Genomic DNA, 14,503 nt, shown 5'->3' with positions numbered 1-14,503 from the left:
CACGTCCGGGCCGCGGCCCGGAAGCGCCTGTGGGCCCCGCCCCGGAGCGCCCGGCCGTGCTGGGCCGCAGGTACCGCGGGCGAAGCTGGGCCGGGCCGGGGGGTGCTCGGCGCGGGTGGGAGACCCGTGGGACGGGATTAGAGCGGGGTCTGGCTGCCGACAGCCCGCGGGCACGGCCGGGGCAGAGGGGAGGCATGGGCGGTACCGGCCCGGCCCAGCCGGCGGGGAGCGGGGGAGCGTCCTTCTGTGGCGCGAGGGCCCGTCCGGGGGTGCGGAGCGGAGCGGAGGAGGGCCGGGGCCCCGGGCTGGGCCGGGGCCGGACAGGCGCCGCGGGGCCTCGCAGAGACTCTACCCTACTATCCGGACTGCTCCGGCCTCTTTGTTAAGAAAACGGGCAGCGCTCCGGGTGCGCTCTGCAAACCCTGGCACTGCTTCTCGCTGCCCGTCCCAAAGTGGTGCCGTTTCGGGACCGGGGTAACATGGTGCTTTTCCAGCGTGGATATTGTCTGGGAGTTCTGGCAGAGCTAACAAGGGCCGGGTTAGTGGAGGAACTTTGAGTTTGCTCTTTAATTTTCGTATTTGTCGATGTCCACATCATCCATTTGTATTGTAAAACAACAAGATTGTACATTTGCTGCTCACAGATGCTGACTGAAAATGAATAAAGAAGAGCAAGTCGATGAGGACGACGATGATAGTGAGTTGTTTGAAGACTTCACAGAGCATTTTAATCAGCTTGAACTGCTGGAGACTCACAGGCATTTGATTCCTGTGGGGACTCAGAGCTGTTGGTCAGGACAATCCGATGATGACGATGATGAGCAAGAAAGAAGTGAGGAATGGTATGAAATGCAAGAAAAGAAAATGGAAAAAAATCCAGAGACATTGCTACTCTGGGCAGCTGAAAACAATCGGGTAAGGCACTTGTTCTGTTCATATGTAGCACTTAGAAGAATGTTATTTTAATCACATATCTAACAACTCATCCACAAACAAAAATTTACCTACACTTTCCTGTCTTTCTCTGAGCTATTTTGATCTGGTTTTGCAAGCCACTGCATGTAAAACATCTCCCTTTGTAGCCCACGCACACTGAAAAGTCTCTGGATCCATTAGCTTTCAGAAAGCAAGCTTTGATTTCAGTTGAAAGTTCAAGTAACAGCACTTCTCTTTAACTTATATAAACGGAAAGCATGCCAGGCTCTTTCTTCCTGGCAAATAAGCCTTTTAACTGGAGTGGAGAGGATGTATCTGAAATTTATTGTTTCTGAAGCTCTATATGCAGATAACAGGTGACTGTTTTTGTATATTTTTATGGAAAAGAAATCCAACTTTATTTTTGGAAGTGAGGGAGAGACAACCAAGATTCCTGTTATGTTATTATACCCTTGTGTACACTTATTTTCATTAGTCGCCTTTCTTACACACAAAAGCTCCCCTCTGCAGTTCTGTGGAGGTACTTATGTCTTCACAGTGAATGGGGAGAAGGTGTAAGGTTAAGGTAGTCTTAAGGCATTGCAACTAATATTCATGTTTTAGCTCTTTGAAAACAGAACAACCCACGGAAAACAAACAAATGAAACCCCCACAAAATCCCCCAACCCTAGTAACAATAGCTGGTTTCATTTTAAAATCTGCTGTTGCACTTAAGCGTTTTTTGACACTGACAGAAATTGGTTTTCCACTGAACTTCCAGACAGGAAAAGCCATACATCCTGTTTCACGGAATCACATGAAATTACCTGTTTTATTTAAACAGCTGAGTACAGTAAAGAGGCTCCTGACTGAAAAGCTGGCTCCAGTAAATGCTCGTGATGAAGACCAGTACACTCCTCTCCACCGAGCTGCCTACAGGGGGCACTTGGACATTGCACACGAATTGGTGGCACAGGGGGCTGACATTCACGCGCAGACTGTGGACGGCTGGACACCCCTTCACAGCGCCTGCAAGTGGAACAACACAAGAGTGGCCGCGTTCCTGCTGCAACAAGGCGCAGACATCAACGCACAGACAAATGGTTTGCTGACCCCACTGCATATTGCTGCAGGAAACAAAAACAGCAGAGAAACCCTCGAACTCTTGCTGATGAATCGTTATGTGAAACCAGACCTGAAAAACAGCTTGGATGAAACTGCCCTTGACATTGCTAGGAGGACTGATATGTATCACTACCTTTTTGAAATAGCAGAAGACTGCATAAATGCCGTGTCCCCTTAAAAGCTGTGATTAAGCTTATGAATGTGGGGTTTGCTGCCACTTTCTTGTTTGTGTTCTGCATGCTCATCAGTGGTGGTCTGTCTCTTTGCAGCAAGGTAAATGTAATGTAATGTAAGATACTTTATTGTTCTCCCAGGCAAAATGTCACTTCTTGCAATTCAGCTCAGTTGTCTCACTCATGCTTTGAAGTGTTACTACTGTTACTGAAGGTATTCACAAAGTCTCAGTAGTTTCTGTTTGTTGCCATTTAATTAGTGCAAATTTGGAGGGGTCTGTCTAATTGGTCTGTAGTGTCGTAGCAGTAAAGAAAACTGGAATATTTACTTGATATGAAAGAATTCTGGCTTGGTTAGGCAGAGTTTATTGCAACTCACTTTAAAATGAATTTTTTGAGAAATTTTAACTTTTTTAAAACTGCATGAAAGCTCAGAATGAATGTAACTTATTTGGGTGATACACAAAATATTTAATGATTTTGGTATAAGGCATATTATAAAATAAAATATTTAACCTCAAGTACTTTGTCATATGTTTAATTGAAAGCTCATTTATCAATGCAAGTTCCTGTTCATAAATACTAAGTATTATCCACATGGTGAGAAAGGAGTTTTGGTTTATTTTTCCTGTTACTTTTCAAGGAAATGACTTTCTATCAAGATCCTGTTTACTTTTCCCTTGCAAAATTAAATTGCTTAAAGATTTAAGGTTAGGGACGTGGCATTGGTTGGACAAATGAGCCTCAACTCTGTGAGGATAAACAGCAAGCATACTGTTTTGTCTGATTAGTTACAGCTGATTTAGTTACAGGTAATTTAGTGTTTCTCTTCCACTTTGAGTTAGTACATTGTTACAGTTTTATAATTTGTTACTTTTTCCTAGTAAATTTTCCCACACCAACAGCTCCTTGCCAGCAAGCTAGAACTCTTCGAGCCCTGGACTGCTTCATTGAAATCCTAAATAACCTCGGCACACCAGCTAAATTGGTAAAGGAGAACCCCCATCCTCCTGTAGCCTCAGCTGGGCGTAGGGGCAGCTTTTTATTGGTTTTTTTTTTTCCTTGGGAGGTGGGACTTGGCTTTTGCCCGGACTCGGAGAGGGTGTGTGAAGAGAAGCGGTCCGGGGTTCGTTTTTCTTTCGGCCGGGTCATTTTTTGGCTTCTGGCCCCGAGGGAGGTCCCAGTTCGCATCTGAGTCCTCGCGCTCTGCTCTGCTCTGCTCACTGCCTGGACTTGCCTGGAATTCATCGGAAATTCCAGTGCCATCTGCGGAGTAGTCTTTGGGGGGGAAGGGCCGCCCTTCCCCTCCTCTTTCCCCAGTGTTGGCAGCAGCCGGCACTGGAAGGGGAAGAGGAAGGGGATCCCCAGCCAGAGCCAGCCTTTGGCAGCGTGAGTGCGCAGGAGGAGCCCCCCTTTCCCTTCTCCCTTCCCGTGCCCTGCTCCGACCCGGCCGCCCCCGCGCGCCGGGACCAACGGCCGCCAGAGCCCAACAGCGCCCCCTGCCGGCCACCGTGGGGCACTGCAGCGCCCTCCCGAGGCGCCAGCGCCCCCTGCTGGGGATGGTTTTAACTGCGCCGAGAGACAAAAGGTACCGAATTGTTTTCGGTGGGAGTTTGGTTGCGGGATTATTGCTTCTTTGTTTGTGTTCTCTCTGTCTCTCTCTCTCTCTCTCTCTCTCCTTTAGTAAATAGCTGTTATTTTCTTTTCCACACCTTTTCGACTGGAGCCTCTTAGTTTCAAAGTTATAATTACTCAGGAGGAGCTTGGTTTTTCTCGTATCCCGCCCTCCTTAGCAAACACTTCTGTCTCTTTAAACTGAGACGTACATTAAAGATTTTCCCATGGTACTGGCATGCTGCATGATTTTCAGCTTCAACTTTGCCATCTGTAATTTAGAAGTGGAGAAACTTGCTTCTCTCTGCTAAACAAATTGAACTGAAACTTGAATGTAAGACCTGAAGTTCTGTCAGTTTTTTCTCAATATGAGAGCTGTAACAAAGCACTTTATTGTCCCATGCAGGTTTCTTACTGAGTGATCCCATGCTCCTTTCAGACATCACTAACACAGCTGAAGCACAATTGTCACAGCAGCAGCAGCAGGGTTGGGGTATGTTGGCCCACATTTGGTGCTCTCATCAAGCGACTTTGGAGGGCATTTCCATCACCCATCTTTTAGAAGGAGTGTGTAATGTGCAGCACTTCTGTTAGAAAATGAAGAACAGCCTCTGAACTATGAATGGTATAAGATGATTTTAATGCTTATTATTTTTGAAAATTTGGGTTCCGGACATCAGTGGAAAATGAATATGCTTTGAAATGTGTCAAGGAGTAATACAGACATGGATTACATCATGCATTTGTGTAACGAGACTTCTTTTGTATCTTATAAATTCTCACTACCATATGCAAAGAGTTGGTTTCGAGGGAGCTACTATGGAGGAAAGCTTTCAGCCAGGTGAGCAGGACAGCTTCCCTGTGTGCCTGCTGGCAGCATCATCCATTGACTACTGTAAATGGCAACTGTTCCTCTTACTCAAAACTGTAACTGTGGCAAAACAAGGAGAGTCAAGTATACTTCAGACCTATAAACAATGTCTCAAAATGCCTCATTTTACAACCAAGCTAGTACTTTTGAGTATCAGTAGATCTACATCAGTTAAACAGGACTCTTCTCTTGTTACTCCTGTCAGTCTGCCATTGCCTGGAGTGAGGATGACAAGGCATCCTTGCATGAGGCAGGCCAGTGGTGACACCCCACGGGGGCACCCAGTGATGTGCGTGCCCCGCTCCTCCGTGGGGTCATGCTGAGTGACAAAAAGGAGTAGCTGTTAATGGCTCCGAGAGCTGCCACCCACCCGTGCCCCAAGCAGGCATGAGGTGGGCACGGTCTGCTGTCCTCTGGGGATGGCAGCTGGCCGCACCGGACCTCAGGGGCACCCCCGCGCTTATCCCTGGCCTGTGGAAGGGGTAGAACACCCCGCTGTGACCGAAAATGTGGGACCCGATCCGCCGGCCCCGGGCACAGGGCTGCCCGAGGCTCTGGGCTCCATCCCTCGGGAACTCGCACCCGACGTGACGGCCCCGCCCGCGCGAGCGGCCCGGCAACCTCCCGTGGCAACAGCCCGACGCCAACGCCCGGGCACGGCGGCCATGAGGGCGGCGGGCCGGGAGCTGCCGGCGGCGGCGGCCGAGGAGCCGGGCAGCGATGCCCGCGGCGAGCAGCCCCGTGAGCACAGCGGTCCCGGTCCCCGGCCGCCCCTGCCCCACTCCGGGCCTGCCCCGCCGTGTCCCCTCGGGGAGCCAAGCCAGCCACCCGCGGCTCCTCACTGATGCCCCCCGGGCACCTCGGCGGCCACTCGCCGCCCCTGGCACTGCAGCCCTGGTGCAGGCACCGCCCTGTCAGGCAGAGACTCCCCTGCCGCCATGAGGTGCCCGCATCCCTCTTCAGCTCCTTGGAGACCTCTTTCAGGGAGGACATCTCCTTGGGTGCTCGTTCATGCACGGCCCTGCCTTGGAATGTCTGTCGGTGGGAGGCTCAGTGGCCGTGTCTCCCCGAGTGCCCTGGGTGGCCTTGGCTATAAGCACACCCTCTATGGATGTACCCACCAGGGTCCTGTCCTGTACCATCCTCCTATCCTGAGGATTCACTCAGTGCTGGGGAGCAGAGGCCGGCTGAACACTATTATATATTTGTAAATGATTTGTCTTACAGTGTATTAGAGTTATGATGTATTAAAATGACGGTGTATTAAAGACAGAAGCAGAGCAGCATAATTTGACGTTGCGTTCAGCAAAGCATGTCAGCTTTCAGGGGATTCGTAATAACTGTTTCTTTTGTAATATGTTTTACTAGCAGGGAAGAAATGTGTATATGTTGAGCCACCTAGGAGAGTTAAAGAAATACTTGAGGAGCACCTTCATTTTCAGAAAGAAGAATGTGATGTTAAACATCCAGCTGCAGGTAATCCTCCTTATCAGCAAAGGGCAAGTGTTTGTCAGGACAAATGGTTGTTTTGAGGAACTGTGGTAAAATTATTATTTAAAAAAAAAAAGCAACCCAGAACATTTATGTGATATCCTTGGGAACATTTAGAAACACAAGAGTTAAATATAGTCTTTATTATTTTTTTTTCTTTTTTGTCAGAAATTATGGGACCACAGAGAACATGGATAATTCCATGTGATCTATCAGTTTAATAAAGCTGAAACAAATGCCAAGCAGTAGGAAGAGGTTTTATTACCTTTTTCTTTTGAAAGAAGTGCTGTAATTATTAGAATAGTTTCTCTTGTGTAGGATTGAGAGACCAATTCTAAACTCAGTCAAAATGAATTTAAAACTGTTGGATTCACAGACAAAAATGTACTTAAATTAGGTATCAGATGTAAAGACCATATGAGCCTGCACCTGTATTTTTGTGATTAGGCTTGTTAGGCAATTACAGCAAACACCTGCAAACGACTGACTTCTGTAGGTTCTGTTTATAGTAAATGAAGAGAAAAAGGCACTTTGAAACCTGTTCTGCTACCTGAACATGTAGCTGAATTGCAGATGTTAACATTGGTCTGCTCAACTTGCTCATGTTCCTAACGTTACTAGGAGCTGAACACAACTATTTTGCTGTATCCATCTGCCAGTGAATTAAAATTGTCTGCAATATTTCAGTCTCATTGTATAATTGGATGCTACCTTATATGTTCTCACGAATTCTGAGGAGTCTCCCAGTGAAAGGTACGTTACAAAGGCTTAAAGTACTAAAGATAACATAGAAACATGACAAAAATATTTATTACAGGAACGAATAATATGCATCTACAACATGCTCAGTATAGAAATGGTATTATATGTTCAGTATAGAAATGATATTATAGCATAATGTTGTAGGCATAATACAACAATGCTATGAATAATAAATACAGTCAGATGGATGGTGGTGTACAGATTCTTCAGTGAGTACTGAGCTCCTTTTTCATCTGTTTCATTTGGAGAGTTAGACATGCTCCCTAAGTGGCCTGGGCTCTGATAAACAATAGTTGCCAGGTTGGATAGTTACTGATTTACACCATTTAGATTATGAAAATGTATTGTTTTACATAAATTAGATGGCTAGTAAGTTGTAACCTTTCCACAAAATAAATTAGCTTTTTATTTAATTCTGGTGGTGTTGGCTTTGTTTTGGTTGGTTTGGGTTTTGTTGGGTTTTTATTTTCATGTTTTGTTTTTTTTTGGAGGGGAAGGGGTATTTTCTTCTATCTTTTTATGAGGGCATTTGATATTCCAGTATGACCAAAAAATGATGCTGGATGCATCAGTGATATTACTGCTGCTTCTTATATATTATAGCCAAGCTATATTGTTCTTCAGTTAGGAGCTTTAGTAGTCTTAATCTGTTCTACAGGCAGTAGAGAGCGTTGTATGCCTTTAGCAATCTGAATTGCTCTCTGAAGATGTCAATCTATTTTCATTAACTGTGGAAGAATATTGTGGTGTATTATTTCATTAATTCTTGAACAAGTTGAAGTAATCAGTTTTAATGCTATTGTTTTGCCAAATTATTAACAGTGGCTGTAGAAGGAGTTTGGGATGTGAAAAACAATTTCTCCATTAGAAGCCTGAAAGCAGTGTCACAGAACAGAAGCAGTTTACTTTTACAGCCTCAGTTCTACTCAAGACATGCAAGAATAAAAAGTAAGAGTCAATAACAAGAAATGTTCATTATAACAACTTATTTTTAACTTGCAGGGCATCTTTCTGCAGAACTAACTCACCTCTTCCTTTAATAGGACCTAACAGACTTGAAATCTTTGCATAAGAAATCTGCTTAGGACTGCTATGTTGAGTCACCTTATTTCATATTCTGAAACCTTTTGTAAATGTGTGGAATAATCACTTGCTTCCTACTGATAGGTGGTGAGTGTTGGTTTCATGTTCATAATGAACCTTACTTGCTGTTCTTAACACCCAACCTTAACAAATTCAGTTGTTTGGAAAAGCTCTCTTCCAACGTGTCTCCTGAAAAGAGCTTGATCTAGGGAACCTTTCAGGTATTTTAGTATTTGCCTGCAATGGTCAGCTAGTGCCCTGGGGAATGTATTTCTTTACAGTCTGTGGAGTGTGGCTTTTGTGGAGCAAACCTGTTCCTTATAAGTTGGTAGATTTTAGCATAGTCTTCTAAATGTGCCTACCTTCTCTGCTTCAGTGAAATGTATGAACTTCGTAGTAGAAGAGAAAGCTTCCAACCCTAAGGAAACAGAGTTGGTTAGCTTTGTAAGAGGAATATTTTTAGTGCCATGACCTTGCAGAATATATGAACTCAGCATATTTTGCCATTAAATGAAGCTGCTTCCCATGTTCCTAGGGGTTGGTGATGTAAAAATACAGGTAGCTCCTTGACTAGCACTTCTGATCTTGATCTTGTGAGATCTGGAGGCAGTGGCATCTTAGTTACAAGAGTAGCATGAATTAAGTTATTACTGGTTTAAGAACTGTTTAACCAGTGTGGCCTTCTGACATGCTCCTTTACTTTAGAGTTACTACTTGTAGGAACATTTTGGTTATAGAGTAGGCCTAAAATACAACTAAAAAATAACTCAGAGTTTTGAGATGTTGGCATAATTTTAAAGTTCATGTTAAACTGAGGCTTCTAGCGAAGGCAATCATGGTTTTCAAAGATCATGATCTCCTCCATTTCCTATTAAAATCCATGAAGAAGGAACAGCTTTAGAACAAAGCAGTTTATTCAAATTGATGGAGGTGCTGAAATGTATGGGATCTGTTGGATTTCCTTTGGGAATTTAGATGCACCTTCTCGGGGGACTGCTGCTAGAGACAATTGGTTCTCTCTTCACTAGCTATAGTCCGTGTTCTGAACAGGAAGGTATCGTGAGAGAAGAGGTGACAGAAAAGATATATGACAGGAGAAAAATTAGGAGCAATCTAGCTTAAGCTCCTATATTCACCAAACCATCTCCATTCACACCCCCCCCCTTCTGTGTAAGGGTCTGGGGAAGAAATGAGGGAGTAATATACTAGTTGGGAGATGCAGTAGGTGGTGGTTACGGAAATGGACAAAAAGGAACAGGTGTTTCTAGAGGTGAGCCCACTGTGTTTAGTGCCAGAAGGAGAGGAATTAGCAAAAGAAAAAAGAAGCAGCACTGACAAGGGGAATGAAAGGGGAGACATAGAACAGGAGGTCAGGAATTCCTGAAGGGAACTGAAGAGAACACAGTTCAGGAAAACAGAGATAGAAACTGTAAGAAATGCAGGGAAAAGATGTAGGAGAAATAAATAGAAGAGAGAAAAAGGACAAAACATATATCCACATTGCTGAATTTACTGAAGTATATGCATTTTTGTTTCTCCCTTTTGCTGTCTTTCCCTAAAAGTGACTACTGGTTTGGGGGGCTTACTATGTAATGTCTCATCCATCCTGAGAGTAGATCCTGGTTTTTTACAGATTGCTGAAGTTTACTGCTATGAAGACTTGAGTCTGCTTTGATGTGTCAAATCAAACATCAGAATGACTAGCTACCTTTGGAAATGTAGATCTGTCCTTCCAGGATTTTGAATAAAATTCTGCTTGAATATGGAGCTATTTCTTCTTTTTCGTTTTATTCATATACTGATTTTCAATCTGTTGTTTTAAGTAGCCAAATCTGATCCATATTTCAGCCTCCTCGCTGATGCCCCCCGGGCACCTCGGCGGCCACTCGCCGCCCCTGGCACTGCAGCCCTGGTGCAGGCACCGCCCTGTCAGGCAGAGACTCCCCTGCCGCCATGAGGTGCCCGCATCCCTCTTCAGCTCCTTGGAGACGTCTTTCAGGGAGGACATCTCCTTGGGTGCTCGTTCATGCACGGCCCTGCCTTGGAATGTCTGTCGGTGGGAGGCTCAGTGGCCGTGTCTCCCCGAGTGCCCTGGGTGGCCTTGACTATAAGCACACCCCATATGGATGTACCCACTAGAGTCCTGTCCTGTACCATCCTCCTATCCTGAGGATTCACTCGGTGCTGGGGAGCAGAGGCCGGCTGAACACTATTATATATTTGTAAATGATTTGTCTTACAGTGTATTAGAGTTATGATGTATTAAAATGACGGTGTATTAAAGACAGAAGCAGAGCAGCATAATTTGACGTTGCGTTCAGCAAAGCATGTCAGCTTTCAGGGGATTCATAATAACTGTTTCTTTTGTAATATGTTTTACTAGCAGGGAAGAAATGTGTATATGTTGAGCCACCTAGGAGAGTTAAAGAAATACTTGAGGAGCACCTTCATTTTCAGAAAGAAGAATGTGATGTTAAACATCCAGCTGCAGGTAATCCTCCTTATCAGCAAAGGGCAAGTGTTTGTCAGGACAAATGGTTGCTTTGAGGAACTGTGGCAAAATTATTATTTTAAAAAAAAGCAACCCAGAACATTTATGTGATATCCTTGGGAACATTTAGAAACACAAGAGTTGAATATAGTCTTTATTATTTTTTTTCTTTTTTTGTCAGAAATTATGGGACCGCAGAGAACATGGATAATTCCATGTGATCTATCAGTTTAATAAAGCTGAAACAAATGCCAAGCAGTAGGAAGAGGTTTTATTACCTTTTTCTTTTGAAAGAAGTGCTGTAATTATTGGAATAGTTTCTCTTGTGTAGGATTGAGAGACCCAATTCTAAACTCAGTCAAAATGAATTTAAAACTGTTGGATTCACAGACAAAAATGTACTTAAATTAGGTATCAGATGTAAAGACCATATGAGCCTGCACCTGTATTTTTGTGATTAGGCTTGTTAGGCAATTACAGCAAACACCTGCAAACGACTGACTTCTGTAGGTTCTGTTTATAGTAAATGAAGAGAAAAAGGCACTTTGAAACCTGTTCTGCTACCTGAACATGTAGCTGAATTGCAGATGTTAACATTGGTCTGCTCAACCTGCTCATGTTCCTAACGTTACTAGGAGCTGAACACAACTATTTTGCTGTATCCATCTGCCAGTGAATTAAAATTGTCTGCAATATTTCAGTCTGATTGTATAATTGGATGCTACCTTATGTGTTCTCATGAATTCTGAGGAGTCTCCCAGTGAAAGGTACGTTACAAAGGCTTAAAGTACTAAAGATAACATAGAAACATGACAAAAATATTTATTACAGGAACGAATAATATGCATCTACAACATGCTCAGTATAGAAATGGTATTATATGTTCAGTATAGAAATGATATTATAGCATAATGTTGTAGGCATAATACAACAATGCTATGAATAATAAATGCAGTCAGATGGATGGTGGTGTACAGATTCTTCAGTGAGTACTGAGCTCCTTTTACATCTGTTTCATTTGGAGAGTTAGACATGCTCCCTAAGTGGCCTGGGCTCTGATAAACAATAGTTACCAGGTTGGATAGTTACTGATTTACACCGTTTAGATTATGAAAATGTATTGTTTTACATAAATTAGATGGCTAGTAAGTTGTAACCTTTCCACAAAATAAATTAGCTTTTTATTTAATTCTGGTGGTGTTGGCTTTGTTTCGGTTTGTTGGGGTTTTGTTGGGTTTTTATTTTCATGTTTTGTTTTTTTTTTGGAGGGGAAGGGGTATTTTCTTCTATCTTTTTATGAGGGCATTTGATATTCCAGTATGACCAAAAAATGATGCTGGATGCATCAGTGATATTACTGCTGCTTCTTATATATTATAGCCAAGCTATATTGTTCTTCAGTTAGGAGCTTTAGTAGTCTTAATCTGTTCTACAGGCAGTAGAGAGCGTTGTATGCCTTTAGCAATCTGAATTGCTCTCTGAAGATGTCAATCTATTTTCATTAACTGTGGAAGAATATTGTGGTGTATTATTTCATTAATTCTTGAACAAGTTGAAGTAATCAGTTTTAATGCTATTGTTTTGCCAAATTATTAACAGTGGCTGTAGAAGGAGTTTGGGATGTGAAAAACAATTTCTCCATTAGAAGCCTGAAAGCAGTGTCACAGAACAGAAGCAGTTTACTTTTACAGCCTCAGTTCTACTCAAGACATGCAAGAATAAAAAGTAAGAGTCAATAACAAGAAATGTTCATTATAACAACTTATTTTTAACTTGCAGGGCATCTTTCTGCAGAACTAACTCACCTCTTCCTTTAATAGGACCTAACAGACTTGAAATCTTTGCATAAGAAATCTGCTTAGGACTGCTATGTTGAGTCACCTTATTTCATATTCTGAAACCTTTTGTAAATGTGTGGAATAATCACTTGCTTCCTACTGATAGGTGGTGAGTGTTGGTTTCATGTTCATAATGAACCTTACTTGCTGTTCTTAACACCCAACCTTAACAAATTCAGTTGTTTGGAAAAGCTCTCTTCCAACGTGTCTCCTGAAAAGAGCTTGATCTAGGGAACCTTTCAGGTATTTTAGTATTTGCCTGCAATGGTCAGCTAGTGCCCTGGGGAATGTATTTCTTTACAGTCTGTGGAGTGTGGCTTTTGTGGAGCAAACCTGTTCCTTATAAGCTGGTAGATTTTAGCATAGTCTTCTAAATGTGCCTACCTTCTCTGCTTCAGTGAAATGTATGAACTTCGTAGTAGAAGGGGAAAGCTTCCAACCCTAAGGAAACAGAGTTGGTTAGCTTTGTAAGAGGAATATTTTTAGTGCCTTGACCTTGCAGAATATATGAACTCAGCATATTTTGCCATTAAATGAAGCTGCTTCCCATGTTCCTAGGGGTTGGTGATGTAAAAATACAGGTAGCTCCTTGACTAGCACTTCTGATCTTGATCTTGTGAGATCTGGAGACAGTGGCATCTTAGTTACAAGAGTAGCATGAATTAAGTTATTACTGGTATAAGAACTGTTTAACCAGTATAGCCTTCTGACATGCTCCTTTACTTTATTACTACTTGTAGGAACATTTTGGTTATAGAGTAGGCCTAAAATACAACTAAAAAATAACTCAGAGTTTTGAGATGTTGGCATAATTTTAAAGTTCATGTTAAACTGAGGCTTCTAGTGAAGGCAATCATGGTTTTCAAAGATCATGATCTCCTCCATTTCCTATTAAAATCCATGAAGAAGGAACAGCTTTAGAACAAAGCAGTTTATTCAAATTGATGGAGGTGCTGAAATTTTTGGGATCTGTTGGATTTCCTTTGGGAATTTAGATGCACCTTCTCGGGGGACTGCTGCTAGAGACAAGTGGTTCTCTCTTCACTAGCTATAGTCCGTGTTCTGAACAGGAAGGTATCATGAGAGAAGAGGTGACAGAAAAGATATATGACAGGAGAAAAATTAGGAGCAATCTAGCTTAAGCTCCTATATTCACCAAACCATCTCCATTCACACCCCCCCTTCTGTGTAAGGGTCTGGGGAAGAAATGAGGGAGTAATATACTAGTTGGGAGATGCAGTAGGTGGTGGTTACGGAAATGGACAAAAAGGAACAGGTGTTTCTAGAGGTGAGCCCACTGTGTTTAGTGCCAGAAGGAGAGGAATTAGCAAAAGGAAAAAGAAGTAGCACTGACAAGGGGAATGAAAGGGGAGACATAGAACAGGAGGTCAGGAGTTCATGAAGGGAACTGAAGAGAACACAGTTCAGGAAAACAGAGACAGAAACTGTAAGAAATGCAGGGAAAAGATGTAGGAGAAATAAATAGAAGAGAGAAAAAGGACAAAACATATATCCACATTGCTGAATTTACTGATGTATATGCATTTTTGTTTCTCCCTTTTGCTGTCTTTCCCTAAAAGTGACTACTGGTTTGGGGGGCTCACTGTGTAATGTCTCATCCATCCTGAGAGCAGATCCTGGTTTTTTACAGATTGCTGAACTTTACTGCTATGAAGACTTGAGTCTGCTTTGATGTGTCAAATCAAACATCAGAATGACTAGCTACCTTTGGAAATGTAGATCTGTCCTTCCAGGATTTTGAATAAAATTCTGCTTGAATATGGAGCTATATCTTCTTTTTTGTTTTATTCATATACTCATACTGATTTTCAATCTGTTGTTTTAAGTAGCCAAATCTGATCCATATTTCAGCCAGCAATGAAGATGTTACAATCCAAAGATTACAAAATGTTCTTGCTGGCAAAAGTGCAACCGTGAAGCTCGATATTTTCATAGTCTTCTGTGTTGAAAAGGAATTCTCAGTTCCAGCACAGGATTGTAATGTAATTGAACAGGCCTCATAATGCTTTAGTCTGAATTCATCCATTAAATTGAGCATTTCAGAAGGCAAGAGTTTGTGACTTGGTATCTAGCCTGATTTAATGAAAGTTTAACACAAATAGGCCTCTCTATATAAGAG

General features: G+C 42.7%; 2 protein-coding genes across 8 annotated transcripts; both read left to right on the top strand.

Annotated features, from left to right (window-relative positions):
- Positions 1–14: 14 nt before the first annotated feature.
- ANKRD49 (ankyrin repeat domain 49) lies at positions 15–2,734 on the top strand. 2 transcript variants are annotated; one of them, XM_051778798.1, is made up of 3 exons: positions 15–70; positions 645–915; positions 1,760–2,734. In XM_051778798.1, the coding sequence occupies exons 2-3, from the start codon at positions 658–660 to the stop codon at positions 2,216–2,218; spliced, it is 717 nt and encodes a 238-aa protein (XP_051634758.1). In that variant the 5' UTR covers positions 15–70; positions 645–657; the 3' UTR covers positions 2,219–2,734. The 2 variants fall into 2 exon arrangements, with proteins under 2 accessions (XP_051634758.1, XP_051634759.1); XM_051778799.1 differs by lacking the exon at positions 15–70 and adding an exon at positions 405–538.
- A 2,015-nt stretch (positions 2,735–4,749) lies between these two features.
- On the top strand, positions 4,750–14,146 carry CUNH11orf97 (chromosome unknown C11orf97 homolog). Of its 6 annotated transcripts, none has more exons than XM_051778805.1 (4): positions 4,750–5,439; positions 10,421–10,525; positions 12,125–12,250; positions 14,015–14,146. In XM_051778805.1, the coding sequence occupies exons 1-4, from the start codon at positions 5,118–5,120 to the stop codon at positions 14,020–14,022; spliced, it is 561 nt and encodes a 186-aa protein (XP_051634765.1). In that variant the 5' UTR covers positions 4,750–5,117; the 3' UTR covers positions 14,023–14,146. The 6 variants fall into 6 exon arrangements, with proteins under 6 accessions (XP_051634765.1, XP_051634762.1, XP_051634766.1 ...); XM_051778802.1 differs by having other exon boundaries at positions 10,418–10,525; XM_051778806.1 differs by lacking the exon at positions 10,421–10,525 and adding an exon at positions 6,070–6,174.
- Positions 14,147–14,503: the final 357 nt, after the last annotated feature.

Source organism: Manacus candei, unplaced genomic scaffold (genome assembly GCF_025592945.1).
Source record: "Manacus candei isolate 608988 ecotype Guabito, Panama unplaced genomic scaffold, ASM2559294v1 h1tg000014l, whole genome shotgun sequence".
Classification (NCBI taxonomy): Eukaryota; Metazoa; Chordata; class Aves; order Passeriformes; family Pipridae; genus Manacus; species Manacus candei.
This window is presented reverse-complemented; position numbering and strand designations above follow the sequence as displayed.